Source organism: Oncorhynchus clarkii, chromosome 23, assembly GCF_045791955.1.
Source record: "Oncorhynchus clarkii lewisi isolate Uvic-CL-2024 chromosome 23, UVic_Ocla_1.0, whole genome shotgun sequence".
Lineage (NCBI taxonomy): Eukaryota > Metazoa > Chordata > Actinopteri > Salmoniformes > Salmonidae > Oncorhynchus > Oncorhynchus clarkii.
Genome location: NC_092169.1, coordinates 36,625,637 through 36,641,781, shown reverse-complemented (window position 1 = coordinate 36,641,781; position 16,145 = coordinate 36,625,637). Strand labels below are relative to the sequence as shown.

At 43.3% G+C, this 16,145-nt stretch overlaps 1 protein-coding gene across 1 annotated transcript; it reads left to right on the top strand.

The window, feature by feature from the left end:
- The first annotated feature begins 48 nt into the window (after positions 1–48).
- On the top strand, positions 49–13,047 carry LOC139381761 (PHD finger protein 5A). The gene is made up of 4 exons (XM_071125512.1): positions 49–147; positions 12,166–12,189; positions 12,377–12,543; positions 12,851–13,047. The coding sequence occupies exons 1-4, from the start codon at positions 96–98 to the stop codon at positions 12,938–12,940; spliced, it is 333 nt and encodes a 110-aa protein (XP_070981613.1). The 5' UTR covers positions 49–95; the 3' UTR covers positions 12,941–13,047.
- Positions 13,048–16,145: the final 3,098 nt, after the last annotated feature.

Sequence of the window (16,145 nt, the reverse complement as noted above, 5' to 3'; positions counted from 1 at the left end):
AAACTTAAATTAAATACAAAGTTCAAATGTCACGTGTTTCTGTGGGTCAAAGTTAAAAGTTCAAAATAACTATCGTATTCCCTCTGTTCGCGAGAATGGCTAAACATCATCCAGATTTGATCTTTTGTAGAAAACAAGCTGGTGTTGGTAAGGTGTTTATTTGATGTTTGATGCATATCATTGCATTAGTACTTACTTCTAATAAGCAATGATAAGTGCCGAGCTCTTGCCCTTTGTTGAAAGTGTCTGGCTAGATAAGATAGCTTGCTAGAAACAGTTAGCACATTCATTTGCTAATTGTATTTGTCGCATACAGATATTTAGAATATTTCATTGCGGGTGTAGCGACATGCTTGTGTTCATGACCATAACCTGCTTCTTCACCCACCCATTAACGTTATTGCATCCGCCCATGCTATCAGCATGTCATATGCAGTGTTGCCAACTCATTTTCAGGGTAAGTTGCTAGAGGCAGGTTGACTTGTTGCTAAATTACGTTGTGATGTCATTGCGTGATAACGTAAAACTGCGCCATTTACGTTACACAAATTGACTGGCCATCTAAAAAATAAAAATAAAAAGTGGCCACATTCTTGACCAACTATATTCATTGGGTTTGGCTCGTCGAACCCCCACTGCTGTTGCAGTCAGCCAACAATGATTTGCAATTTGCTGAAATTGCTGCAGGCCTTCTGCTGCCGTGCACGAGCTGAGCGCCTGCTGCTGACGTCACTCACAATGCTCTTTTGCAGCCAGGCACGTGTGTTGTGACTGAGCGTGTGACAGAGAAAGTCGTTATTGTGTCATTTAGAGGGAACATTTTAGCGTTTAAGTCACTTTTCAAAAGTTGCAAATCCATTTTTTTTAAAGTGGCTAAATTAGTTGCCATGTACTTTTTGAAAAAAAAGTTGCCAGGGCAATCTGAAAAGTTGCTCAACAGAATTGCTAAATTGGCATCACTGGTCACATGTGCAACCAGAGGGGAAAAAAAACTCTAGACCACCTTTACTCCACACACAAAGATCCATACAAAGCTCTCCTCCGCCCTCCATTTGGCAAATCTGACCATATTTCTATCCTTACAATAAAAAAAACTAAAGCAGGATGTACCAGTGACTCGCACAAACGGAAGTGGTCAGATGACGCGGATGCTACGCTACAGGACTGTTTTGCAAACACAGACTGGAATATGTTCCCAGGATTCATCCAATGATATTGAGGAGTATACCACCTCAGTTACCGGCTTCGTCAATAAGTGCATCGACCAGAAGCCATGGTTTACAGGCAACATCCGCACCGAGCTAAAGGCTAGAGCTGCCGCTTTCAAGGAGCGGGACACTTTTTCCCCCACCTTTTATTTAACCAGGTAGGCCAGTTGAGAACAAGTTCTCATTTACAACTGTGACCTCGCCAAGATAAAGCAAAGCACAGAGTTACACATGGAATAAACAAACATAGTCAATAACACAATAAAAAAATCTGTATACAGTGTGTGCAAATTAAGGAGGTAAGGCAATAAATAGGCCAATAGTGGCAAAATAATTACAATTTAGCAATTTACACTGTAGTGATTTATGTGCAGATGAGGATGTGCAAGTAGAAATACTAGTGTGCAAAAGAGCAGAAAAACAAAACACATGGGGTGAGGTATGTAGTTACAGATGGGCTGTGTACAGCTGCAGCAATCGGTAAGCTGCTCTGACAGCTGACGCTTAAAGTTAGTGAGGGAGATATGTCTCCAACTTCAGTGATTTTTGCAATTTGTTCCAGTCATTGGCAGCAGAGAACTGTAAGGAAAGGCGGCCAAAGGAGGTGTTGGCTTTGGGGATGACCAGTGAAATATACCTGCTGGAGCGCGTGCTACGGGTGGGTGTTGCTATGGTGACCAGTGAGCTGCGATAAGGCGGAGCTTTACCTAGCAAAGACTTATAGATGACCTGGAGCCAGTGGGTTTGGCGACGACAGAGCCAACGAGAGCATACGGGTCGCAGTGGTGGGTAGTATATGGGGCTTTGGTGGCACTGTGATAGACTGCATCCAATTTATTGAGTAGGGTATTGGAGGCTATTTTGTAAATGACATCGCCGAAGTCATGGATTGGTAGGGTAGTCAGTTTTATGAGGGTATGTTTGGCAGCGTGAGTGAAGGAGGCTTTGTTGAGAAATAGGAAGCCGATTCTAGATTTAACTTTGGATTGGAGATGCTTAATGTGAGTCTGGAAGGAGAGTTTACAGTCTAGCCATACACCTAGGTATTTATAGTTATAAATGATTTTTCAATGCCGATACCGATTAGAGGACCAAAAAAGTCGATACCAATTTAATCTGCCAATTTAAAAATAAAATAATAAATAAAAATAAAATATTTTTTTTATTTTTTGTAATAATGACAATTACAACAATACTGAATGAACACTTTTATTTTAACTTAATATAATACATCAATAAAATCAATTTAGCCTCAAGTAAATAATGAAACATGCTTCAATTTGGTTTAAATAATGCAAAAACAAAGTGTTGGAGAAGCAAGTAAAAGTGCAATATGTGCCATGTAAGAAAGCTAACGTTTCAGTTCCTTGCTCAGAACATGAGAACATATGAAAGCTGGCCCTCTATACCATTTGTATTTCATTAACCTTTGACGATTGGATGTTCTTATAGGCACTTTAGTATTGCCAGTGTAACAGTATAGCTTCCGTCCCTCTCCTCGCTCCTACCTGGGCTCGAACCAGGAACACATCGACAACAGCCACACTCGAAGCAGCGTTACCCATGCAGAGCAAGGGAAACAACCACAGGCTCAGAGCGAGTGACGTTTGAAACACCATTAGCGCGCGCTAACTAGCTAGCCATTTCACATCGGTTAAACCAGCCTCATCTCGGGAGTTGATAGGCTTGAAGTCATAAACAGCGCAATGCTTGCCTACCACCGCTCAGTCAGATACTTAGATGGTTGTATGCTCAGTCAGATTATATGAAACGCAGGACACGCTAGATAATATCTAGTAATATCATCAACCATGTGTAGTTAACTAGTGATTATGATTGATTGTTTTTTATAAGGTAAGTTTAATGCTAGTTAGCAACTTACCTTGGCTTACTGCATTTGCGTAACAGGCAGTCTCCTTGTGGAGTGCAACGAGAGAGATGCAGGTTGTTATTGCGTTGGATTAGTTAACTGTAAGGTTGCAAGATTGGATCCCCCGAGCTGACAAGGTGAAAATCTGTCGTTCTGCCCCTGAACGAGGCAGTTAACCCACTGTTCCTAGGCCGTCATTGAATATAAGAATGTGTTCTTAACTTACTTGCCAAGTTAAATAAAGCTATATAAAAAAATTGGCACCCAAAAATACAGATTTCCGATTTGTTATGAAAACTTGAAATCAGCCCTAATTAATCGGCCATTCCGATTAATCGGTCGACCTCTAGTCCACATATTCTAAGTCAGAACCGTCCAGAGTAGTGATGCTAGGCGGGTGCGGGCAGCGATCGGTTGAAGAGCATGCATTTTGTTTTACTAGCATTTAAGAGCAGTTGGAGGCCACGGAAGGAGTGTTGTATGGCATTGAAGCTCGTTTGGAGGTTTGTTAACACAGTGTCCAAAGAAGGGCCAGATGTATACAGAATGGTGTCGTCTGCTTAGAGGTGGATCAAAGAATCACTAGCAGCAAGAGCGACATCATTGGTATATACAGAGAAAAGAGTCGGCCCGAGAATTGATCCCTTTGGCACCCCCATAGACTGGCAGAGGTCAGGACAACAGGCCCTCTGAATAACACACTGAACTCTATCTGAGAAGTAGTTAGTGAACCAGAGGAGGCAGTCATTCGAGAAACCAAGGCTGTTGAGTCTGCTGATTAGAATACAATTATTGACAGAGTTGAAAGCCTTGGCCAGGTCGATAAAGACGGCTGCACAGGACTGTCTTTTATCGATGGCGGTTATGATATCATTTAGGACCTTGAGTGTGGCTGAGGTGCACCAGTGACCAGCTTGGAAACCAGATTGCATAGCGGAAAAGGTACGTGGGGTTCGAAATGGTCGGTGTTCTGTTTGTTCATCTGGCTTTTGAAGACACTAATCCGGACACTAATAAGAAATCCCACAAGGCCCTCAGACAAGCCATAAAACAGGCAAAGTGTCAATTCAGGACTAAGATAGCGCCGATGTAGTATGATTCAAACGGTCGTCAGAATGTGGCAGGGCTTGAAAACTATTACGCACTAGAAAGGTAAACACGGCCGCGAGCTGCCCAGTGACGCGAGCCTACCAGATGAGCTAAATGCCTTTTATGCTTGCTTTGAGGCAAGCAAAACTGAAGCATGCATGTAAGCCCCAGCTGTTCTGTATTACTGTGTGATCACGCTCTCCATAGTCGATGTGAGCAAAACCTTTGGACAGGTCAACATTCACAAAGCCACGGGGCCAGACAGATTACCAGGACGTGTACTCAAAGCATGCGCAGACCAACTGGCAAGTGTCTTCACTGACATTTTCAATCTCTCCCTGATTGAGTCTGTAATACCTACATTTTTCAAACAGACCACCTTAGTCCCTGTGCCCAAGGAAGCGAAGGTAATTTGCCTAAATGATTACCGCACCGTAGAACTCACGTCTGTAGCCATAAAGTGCTTTGAACGGCTGGTCATGGCTCACATCAACAACAACATGCCAGAAACCCTAGACCCACTCCAATTTGCATACCACCCCAACAGATCCACAGATGACGCAGTCTCAATCACACTCCACACTACCCTTTTCCACCTGGACAAAAGGAACACCTATGTGAGAATGCTGTTCATTGACTACAGCTCAGCGTTCAACACCATAGTGCCCACAAAGCTCATCACTAAGCTAAGGACCCTGGGACTTAGGGCTGGGCGACATGGCCAAAATATTATATCACAGTATTTAAATTTTAAAAAATAGACTATTTTTAGTTTCTGAATAATAAACGTAATACATTTGCTTTATGAGTAGTGTGTGACCCTAGGGTGGCAACACATATATTCTAAGTGATTTCAATGAGTCTTTCTCCATTCTGATTGTTTTTTACTGTTCAATTCAACTTCAACCAAAACAAATTTCAGCACTTTTATCATTTCTGCATTTACTTCACTCAATTGCACTGTTAGAAAAAGTACCAAATTGTCATACTTGAGTAAAAGTAAAGATACCTTTTAATAGAAAATGACTCAAGTGAAAGTGAAAGCCACCCAGTAAAATACTACTTGAGTAAAAGTCTAGAAGTTTGTTTTTAAATATACTTAAGTATCAAAAGTAAGTACATTTTATACATTTAAGTATCAAAAAGTGTGAATTTATATTGAGCAAACCAAATTGTACCATTTTCTTTTTTAATTTACGGATAGCCAGGGGCACACTCCAATACTCAAACATAATTTACAAACAAAGCATTTGTTTAGTGAGTCCTCCAGATCAGAGGCAGTAGATGACCAGAGATGTTCTCTTGACAAGTGTGTGAATTGGACAATTTTCCTGTCCTGCTAAGCATTCAAAATGTAATGAGTACTTTTAGGTGTCAGGGAAAATGTATGGAGTAAAAAGTACAGTATTTTCTTTAGGAATGTAGTGAAGTAAAAATACAATTTGGTCTACACCATCACTTGTATTAGCTAGCTACTTTTGCTCTTACTCGGTACATTTATTAGCTAGCTATTAGCATTAGTGGCTAACAATTAGGGTCTCACAAGATTTAGGGCAACTTGCTAAAAAAAATACAAACTTGCTGATGTAAGAAACACAAACTAATAGTAACATTCTAGAACGCTAGTGGATTTATATTAAGAAGCAAAGTGAAAACAGCATTGTTGTCGTCAACATTGTTGCATGTGCTGCATTGACCATGCAGACTGAACGCAAGTGTCTCGTAGTTGAGGAACATCAAATGCGCTCCTTAAGTGACGGGGCGTGGCTAGGTCTGTGTGGAAAGTGGCACGGAGAGAGAACGGCGAGAGGTGACTCAAGTAGCGAAGTAAACTATATTGACATTACACATGCCGTATCATATTTAACAAATCAAACATTCAAATACCGGTATAGAAGGTAAAGTAAAAACCCTAACCGGTCCCTGCATAAATACCGGTATATCATAAAATACTGTATACCGCCCAGCCCTACTGGGAATAAACACCACCTTCTGCAACTGGATCCTGGACTTCCTGACAGGCTGGCCCCAGGTGGTAAGGGTAGCAACAACAACACATCTGCCACGCTAATCCTCAATACTGGGGCCCCTCAGGGGTGCGTGCTTAGTCCGCTCCTGTACTCCCTGTTCACCCATGACTGCGTGGCCAAGCATGACTCCAACACCATCATTAAGTTTTCTTAATCACTGATGAGGCAGCTTATAGGGAGAAGGTCAGAGACCTGGTGCCAGCACAACTCTCTTTCAATGTGACCAAGGCAAACAAGCTGATCGTGGACTACAGGAAAAGGAGGGCCGAACAGGCCTCCATTAAATCGACGGGACTGAAGTGGAGCGGGTCGAGAGTTTCAAGTTCCTTGGTGTCCACATCACCAACAAACTATCATGGTCCAAACACACCAAGACAGTTGTGAAGAAGGCACGACAACACCTTTTCCCCCTCAGGAGACTGAAAAGATTTGTCATGGGTCCCCAGATCCTTAAAAAGTTATACAGCTGCACCATTGAGAGCATTCTGACCGGTTGCATCACCGCCTGCTATGGCAACTGCTCGGCATCTGACTATAAGGCGCTACAGAAGGTAGTGCGTATGGCCCAGTACATCACTTGGGGCCAAGCTTCCTGACATCCAGGACCTATATACTAGGCGGTGTCAGAGGAAGGCCCAAAAAAGTGTCAGACTCCAGTCACCCAAGTCATAAACTGTTTTCTCTGCTACCGCACAGCAAGGGGTACCGGAGCACCAAGTCTAGGACCAAAAAAAGAAGACTACTGAATATCCTGAACTAATGAAATGGCCACCCGGACTATTTACAATTGTAAACGCAGCAAAAAAATAAACATCCCTTTTTCAGGACCCTGTCTTTCAAAGATAATTCGTATAAATCCAAATAACTTCACAGATCTTCATTGTAAAGGGTTTTAACACTGTTTCCCATGCTGGTTCAATGAACCATAAACAATTCATGGACATGCACCTGTGGAATGGTCTTTAAGACACTAACAGCTTACAGACGGTAGGTGATTAAAGTCACAGTTATGAAAACTTAGGACACTAAAGAGGTCTTTCTACTGACTCTGAAAAACACCAAAAGTAAGATGCCCAGGGTCCCTGCTCATCTGCATGAACGTGCCTTAGGCATGCTGCAAGGTGGCATGAGGATTGCAGATGTGGCTAGGGCAATAAATTGCAATGTCCGTACAGTGAGACGCCTAAGACAGCGCTACAGGGAGACAGGACGGACAGCTGATCGTCCTTGCCGTGGAAGACCACATATAACAACACCTGCACAGGATCGGTACATCCAAACATCACACCTGCGGAACAGGTACAGGATGGAAACAACAACTGCCCGAGTTACACCAGGAATGCACAATCCCTCCATCAGTGCTCAGACTGTCCGCAATAGGCTGAGAGAGGCTGGACTGAGGGCTTGTAAGCCTGTTGTAAGGCAGGTCCTCAACAGACATCACCGGCAACAACGTCGCCTATGGGTACAAACCCACCGCCGCTGGACCAGACAGGACTGGCAAAAAGTGCTCTTCACTGATGAGTCACAGTTTTGTCTCACCAGGGGTGATGGTCGGGTTCGCGGTTATCGTCGAAGGAATGAGTGTTACACTGAGGCCTGTACTCTGGAGCGGGATGGATTTGGAGGTGGATGGTCCGTCATGGTCTGGGGCGGTGTGTCACAGCATCATTGGACTGAGCTTGTTGTCATTGCAGGCAATCTCAACGCTGTGTGTTACAGGGAAGACGACATCCTCCCTCATGTGGTACCCTTCCTTACATGACCCTCTAGCATGACAATACCACCAGCCATACTGCTCGTTCTGTGCGTGACTTCCTGCAAGACAGGAATGTCCGTGTTCTGCCATGGCCAGCGAAGAGCCCGGATCTGAAGCCCATTGAGCATGTCTGGGGCCTGTTGGATCGGAGGGTAAGGGCTAGGGTCATTCACCCCAGAAATGTCTGGGAACTTGCAGGTGCCTTGGTGGAAGAGTGGGGTAACATCTCACAGCAAGAACTGGAAAATCTGGTGCAGTCCATGAGGAGGAGATGCATTGCAATACTTAATGCAGCTGGTGGCCACACAACATACTGACTGTTACTTTTGATTTTGACTCCCCCCTTTGTTCAGGGACACATTATTCTATTTCTGTTAGCCACATGTCTGTGGAACTTGTTCAGTTTATGTCTCAGTTGTTGAATCTTGTTATGTTCATACAAATATTTACACATGGTAAGTTTGCTGAAATTAAACGCAGTTGACAGAGAGGACGTTTCTTTTTTTTGCTGAGTTTATTTGTACACTGCTCAAAAAAATAAAGGGAACACTTAAACAACACAATGTAACTCCAAGTCAATCACACTTCTGTGAAATCAAACTGTCCACTTAGGAAGCAACACTGATTGACAAATGTCACATGCTGTTGTGCAAATGGAATAGAAAACAGGTGGAAATTATAGGCAATTAGCAAGACACCCCCAATAAAGGAGTGGTTCTGCAGGTGGTGACCACAGACCACTTCTCAGTTCCTATGCTTCCTGGCTGATGTTTTGGTCACTTTTGAATGCTGGTGGTGCTTTCACTCTAGTGGTAGCATGAGACGGAGTCTACAACCCACACAAGTGGCTCAGGTAGTGCAGCTCATCCAAGATGGCACATCAATGCGAGCTGTGGCAAGAAGGTTTGCTGTGTCTGTCAGCATAGTGTCCAGAGCATGGAGGCGCTACCAGGAGACAGGCCAGTACATCAGGAGACGTGGAGGAGGCCGTAGGAGGGCAACAACCCAGCAGCAGGACCGCTACCTCCGCCTTTGTGCAAGGAGGAGCAGGAGGAGCACTGCCAGAGCCCTGCAAAATGACCTCCAGCAGGCCACAAATATGCATGTGTCTGCTCAAACAGACTCCATGAGGGTGGTGTGAGGGCCCGACGTCCACGGGTGGGGGTTGTGCATACAGCCCAACACCGTGCAGGACGTTTGGCATTTGCCAGAGAACACCAAGATTGGCAAATTCGCCACTGGAGCCCTGTGCTCTTCACAGATGAAAGCAGGTTCACACTGAGCACATGCGACAGACGTGACAGAGTCTGGAGACGTCGTGGAGAACGATCTGCTGCCTGCAACATCCTCCAGCATGACCGGTTTTGCGGTGGGTCAGTCATGGTGTGGGGTGGCATTTCTTTGGGGGGCCGCACAGCCCTCCATGTGCTCGCCAGAGGTAGCCTGACTGCCATTAGGTACCGAGATGAGATCCTCAGACCCCTTGTGAGACCATATGCTGGTGCAGTTGGCCCTGGGTTCCTCCTAATGCAAGACAATGCTAGACCTCATGTGGCTGGAGTGTGTCAGCAGTTCCTGCAAGAGGAAGGCATTGATGCTATGGACTGGCCCGTCCCTTCCCCAGACCTGAATCCAATTGAGCACATCTGGGACATCAAGTCTCGCTCCATCCACCAATGCCACGTTGCACCACACTGTCCAGGAGTTGGCGGATGCTTTAGTCCAGGTCTGGGAGGAGATCCCTCAGGAGACCATCCGCCACCTCATCAGGAGCATGCCCAGGCGTTGTAGGGAGGTCATACAGGCACGTGGAGGCCACACACACTACTGAGCCTCATTTTGACTTGTTTTAAGGACATTACATCAAAGTTGGATCAGCCTGTAGTGTGGTTTTCCACTTTAATGTTGAGTGTGACTCCAAATCCAGACCTCCATGGGTTGATAAATGTGATTTCCATTGATCATTTTTGTGATTTTGTTGTCAGCACATTCAACTATGTAAAGAAAAAAGTATTTAATAAGAATATTTCATTCATTCAGATCTAGGATGTGTTATTTTAGTGTTCCCTTTTATTTTTTTGAGCAGTGTATTTATTATGGATCCCCATTAGCAGCACCTACTCTTCCTGGGGTCCAGCAAAAATGAAGGCAGTTTATACAATTGTAAAACATTACAATACATTCACAGATTTCACAACACACTGTGTGCCCTCAGGCCCCTACCCCACCACTACCACACATCTGCAGTACTAAATCCATGTGTACGTGTGTGTAGTGCGTATGTTATTGTGTCTGTGCCTATGTTTGTGTTGCTTCACAGTCACCGCTGTTCCAAAAAGGTGTTTTTTTACATCTAATTTTACTGCTTGCGTCAGTTACTTGATGTGGAATAGAGTTCCATGTAGTCATGGCTCTATGTAGTACTGTGTGCCTCCCATAGTCTGTTCTGGACTTGGGGACTGTGAAGAGACCTCTTGTGGCATGCCTTGTGGGGTATGCATGGGTGTCCGAGCTGTGTGCCAGTAGTTTAGGCAGACAGCCCTGTGCATTCAACATGTCATAAATAAAAGTAGTCATGAAGTCAATCTCTCCTCCACTTTGAGCCAGGAGAGATTGACATGCATATTTTTAATATTAGCTCTCTGTGAACACCCAAAGGCCAGCTGTGCTGCCCTGTTCTGAGCCAATTGCAATTTTCCTAAGTCTTTTTTTCTGGCACCTGACCACATGATTGAACAGTAGTCAAGGTGTGACAAAACTAGTAGGACCTGCATTGTTGATAGTGTTAAGAAGGCAGAGCATCGCCTTTTCCCCATCTTAGCTATGACTGCATCAATATGTTTTGACCATGACAGTTTACAATCTAGTGTTACTCCAAGCAGTTTAGTCATCTCAACTTGCTCAATTTCCACATTTATTTATTACAAGATTTAGTTGAGGTCTAGGGTTTAGTGAATGATTTGTCCCAAATACAATCCTTTTTAGTTTTAGAAATATTTGGGGCTTATTCCTTGCCACCCACTCAAACTAACTGCATATCTTTGTTGAGTGTTGCAGTCATTTCAGTCGTTGTAGCTGACGAGTATAGTGTTGAGTCATGCCCATACATGAAACTCAGTCAGTGGCATGTCGTTAGTAAAAACTGAAAAAAGCAAGGGGCCGAAACAGCTACCCTAGGGAATTTATCTATGCATTTACCTATGCATACCTCAACAAACCTGTACGCCCGCACATTGACTCAGTACCAGTACCCCCTGTATATGACCTCGTTGCTGTTATGTAAATGTATTGTTACTTTTTTATTGATTGGATTTTTTAAAACTTTTGTTTATTTAGTAATTTTTATTAACTCTATATCTTGAAGTGCATTGTTAATGGCTTGTAGTAAGAGTTTCACGGTAAGGTAACGCCTGTTGTGTTCGGCGCATGTGACAAAACATTTGATTTGAACGTTATAGCTATGTGATGGTGGTTAAGTAGACTAGCTAGTAAGATAATAGCTCTTGATCATGTCTCTCAGTTCCATTAAACATGAGTCATTGGACAAAGGCATCTTCTGTAGTGGGGAGTCTAAGACCCCGACGCTCGGTCTGAACATTTAAGTTAACATGCATCGCTTGTGGTATGGTTTTGGAAGCATAAGGAACTTATCAGCGAGAAACGCTGAAGAAGAAAAAAAGTCTACACACCTTGATAGGGTTAGTGTTCTCACACTGCCGTATCTCCATGTTACACGCTTGTCTATGTTAGGCGAGGCCACCACCTGTGCTAATTAGCTATCTAGCATGCTCCTCCGAACACCTGTGTGTGTGTGTGTGTGTGTGTGTGTGTGTGTAAGCGTGAATCGGGAAGTGTAGTTTTGTTGGATGGATCTGTGAAACACGTAGCAGTTTTTATTTTAAAAAATTGTGCGTTTTCTTTCTCACTGATGAAAGGTAAGCGTTATATGTTTCGAAAGCCGTATAGCAAGCGGTGATTATTGATGTTTCTAAATGTTAAAAACCGCGTCGGGATTGTAGTTCACATGAGGCAGTTGTGGGCGACGCTAATGGCTAATAACTAGGGAGAAGGCGGTAAGCCCCTTGAGTTTTTGAGAGCTTGTAAGATGTCTTATTGAGTGCATAACCCTTAGCTTTATGGAGCAATGCTTTGTTGGCTGGCTACATTATTCATGTTCACTCACTGTTTGTTCTATTGTTTACGTTTCAGCTATTGGAAGATTGTGCGAGAAATGTAAGTTTCAAAAACATGTTTTACATAATGTCCCTTTCTCCCATACAGGGTGTATTTGCTGCCCTTTAATTTACCCTCATAACTCCTAGAGTAGATCGTCAACACATGGTTTACTTTTATATTTAATTACCCCAGTTCAAAATGCCACGGCATTAAAGTCTTATCCCCCTCTTCCCTCCTCTCCTAGGTGATGGAAAGTGTGTGATCTGTGACTCGTATGTGAGGCCTTGCACACTGGTGCGCATCTGTGACGAGTGCAACTACGGGTCGTACCAGGGGCGCTGTGTCATATGTGGAGGTCCCGGGGTGTCTGATGCTTACTACTGCAAAGAGTGCACCATCCAGGAGAAAGACGTTAGTTGCCTGCTCTCTCTCTCTCTCTCTCTCTCATAAAAGGTGTAGAAAAACCTTCACACCATTCAATGCTCCTGTATGCAATGTTTCCAATAAACTACAGAATCATTCGATATTGTGCTTCTTCAACATATTCCGTTCTTGATCAATGTCGTGTGAAAAATGGAAAGGTGTCTGAGATGCTGAGTAATGATATGTGGTTGTACAAGTAATGTGTGGTTGTAATAGTCATTTTGAACAATCTCAATGTAATGTGAGAATACACCAACAAGATATTTTTTCTACTCCTCTCTACTGGATGTGACAGCGAGATGGATGCCCCAAGATTGTGAACTTGGGCAGTTCAAAGACTGACCTTTTCTATGAACGGAAGAAGTATGGCTTCAAGAAGAGGTGAAGACAGGCCTGTTCAACGAGTGCTTTGCTTCTGTTTTTTTGTATGAACGTTTTTACCTTTGTGTGTGAACATGTTTTGACAATACAATAAAGCTTTATTTTACATTATTGCAATGCACATGATTGCATTTTCCCTGTAGTTTTGGGTTAATTATCTAGTGTTCATCATTTTATGGGATGAACTGAGTTTTACACATGAATGAAATCTAATTTCATATAATGAAACTAGAACTGGGAAGAATTACCATCAGGAAAGATTGGCAATAGTTTCCCACAAATCTCTCTTCCCCCAAACAATGAACTGGGGTGCCTCTCGTTGTTTAAGGAAGATTTTCAGGGATGGTTCCATCACTTGCAAATCTAATAAACCTCTGCATGTTAATTTGTTAAAAGCATGTGCTTCCACAATGCTGTATTCTACTGTTTATCGGTTTAATGGTGGAGTTAGACGACCCGTTTAGTTTTTACATGCCAAAGTGATTGCTTTTTGTAAAAATGCTTTATCTGCCTTCACAATGGAAACTACTTAGTAAATTCGAACATATTTTATGGAAAATAGACGTATTGTAAAAACTATTGGTCGCTAAATCCGGAGAAATGACGGACCATGTAAAAACAAAACTGTTGGTCACTAAATACGGTTAGAAGGACCACGTAAAAACGATTGGCTGGTATGCCTTCACCTGTTTGAGCAGTCGGCTGTAAATGCCCTCACCCGCTATATACTTAACGTATGGGTTGGTTCTGTCCTCAATAGTGCTGTCCAGTTAGAACATGATGTTGAGGCCCATCACTGTACTCATGATAGTCACCACCACACACAGACCCAGCTGTTTCCTTTGAAGATGTTTATATGGTTTTGGTAATCCGAATGACTTGGAATCTTATTGTTATGGCTATTTTGATGCACACACAACATTCAGACATTCGTGTTACTGTCGACAATAAACAGTCCTAATGAACATGTCTTCTCCCTTCGGATAACGCTGACCTGAGTGGGCGGGTGCAGTGTCCAGTTGTGCATTTCCAATCGCTCTGATTGGTTGGGAATGGCAGGTCTATGATGGTTGAGGGATAACTAAGGTAGGCTGAGTAGCCAAACTAACGGGTCTTTAGCGAAACTGAAGGGACTGTGAGGGGATTTTAGGCAGTAGTGGGAAAAAGTACCCAGTTGTTATACTTGAGTAAAGTAAAGATACCTTAATAGAAAATTACTCAAGTGAAAGTCACCCAGTAAATACTAGAGTAAAAGTCTAAAAGTATTTGGTTTTAAATATACCTAAGTATCAAAAGTAAATGTAATTGCTAAAATATACTTAAGTATCAAAAGTATAAATAATTTCAAATTCCTTATTTAGCAAAACAGCACAATTTTCTTTTTTTGTTTGTTTTGTTACGGAGACCCAGCGGCACGATCCAACACAACACATTTACAAACGAATAATTTGTATTTAGTGAGTCCGTCAGATCAGAGGTAGTAGGGGTGTTCTCTTGAGAAGTGCATGAATTTCACAGTGTTCCTGTCCTGCTAAGCATTCAAAATGTAACGAGTACTTGTGGGTGTTAGGGAAAATGAATGGGGTAAAAAGTACATTATTTTCTTTAGGAATAAGGTGAAGTAAAAGTAGACAAAAAATCTAAGCAGTAAAGTAAAGAACAGATACCCCCAAAAACTACTTAAGTAGTACTTTACACCACTGAAGTTAGGATGTCTTCAAATGAAGTTGTATGTAAAATGGCTTTAAGCTATATCACCGCCATCTAGTGGCCACAAATGAATGACACAAGATGTGATTCAGGACTCCAGCACTGCGGGTCACGGTAAATCACCATTTTAACCTTTATGCTTTTTTTCAACACAAAATAAGAATATTGACTTCTTCAAAACGGAGATGGCCTCAATGGCAAGTATGGGTAACTGCATTCGTGGAGTATTGCTGCGTTCAAAACAACTCAAGAAAAAAAAACGAGCTCTGACTGGGGGAAAAAATAAGAGGTTTTGAACGGTCATTCAACTCGGAATTCCAAGTCAGGAATTTGGGCCTATTTCTAGAGCTCTAACATTCTGACCTGAAGATGACTGACGTCATGATTTGAACTTTTTTCTACAAGTTCACAGTTAACTTAAAAGCACCATGTGGCCTCCTGAGTGGAGCAGCGGTCTAGAGGCGTCACTACAGATCGGGGTTCGATCCCAGTCTGTGTCACAGCTGGCCGCGACCTGGAGACCCATTAGGTGGCATACAATTGGCCCAGCGTCGTCTGGGTTAGGGAGGGTTTGGCCGGCTGAGATGTCCTTGTCCCATCGCGCTCTAGCACCTCCTTGTGGCAGCCGGGCACATGCACGCTGACGAGGACGTCAACTGTAGGATGTTTCCTCTGACATGTTGGTGTGGCTGGCTTCTGGGTTAAGCAAGCAGTGTGTCAAGAAGCAGTGCGGCTTGGCGGGGTCGTGTTTTGGAGGTCGCATGGCTCTCAACCTTCGCCTCTCCTGACTCCGTACAGGAGTTGCAGCGATGGGACAAAACTGTAACTACCAATTTGGATATCATAAAAAAGGGGTAAAAAAATAAAAGCACTATGTGTCTAAAAGTGGGCATTGCGAAATAAGAGGGAGGGTCAACATATGGAAACAACAGCAAATTGGGCAGATTGGTTGCAACGCAAGACAAATAAAATTGTATTTGTTGCGTACACAGTTTAGCGGGTGCAGCGAAATGCTCATGTTCCCAGTTCCTATCAATCAATGCAGTAAATGTCCACAAGCACACAATAATCCAAAATGTGAAAGAGAGCGACCCGGCTTTAAGTATTTTACTGGTTTGTGACTAACTGACACCGCCCCCGGTTAGAGGGGCATAAAGCAGTCCAAGAGTTAATACACCCCGGAACTTTATTCAATCACAGTAGAAGATGAACATGGGATGCAAAGTGTGAGAGATAGTGGAATAGTAGTGGAATGGTAGTGGTTCTGTAACAGGAGAAACAGAGTCATAATCCAGTCCAATGTACACAATACTATAACTGAGAGTACAAGTAGAGCAACAAGGCTATTAACAAGAGAAGGACTGTATGCAAATGTATATGCTACCTGCAGGGTAGAGTACCCAGTGGTAGCCGGCTGGTGAATGAGGGGCAGAGTACTGGGTGGAGGCCGTCTAGCAGTGGCTGTTGAACAGTTTGATGGCCTAGGGATAGAAGCTGGG

What these genes read in the sequence shown, in the direction of transcription:
- LOC139381761 (XM_071125512.1), top strand. Translation starts at nt 96, where the DNA reads ATGGCTAAACATCATCCAGATTTGATCTTTTGTAGAAAACAAGCTGGT. An exon ending in TAGAAAACAAGCTGGTGTTG is followed by an intron (nt 148 to 12,165) that starts GTAAGGTGTTTA and finishes TTTACGTTTCAG; the next exon opens with CTATTGGAAGATTGTGCGAG. An exon ending in GCACCATCCAGGAGAAAGAC is followed by an intron (nt 12,544 to 12,850) that starts GTTAGTTGCCTG and finishes TGGATGTGACAG; the next exon opens with CGAGATGGATGCCCCAAGAT.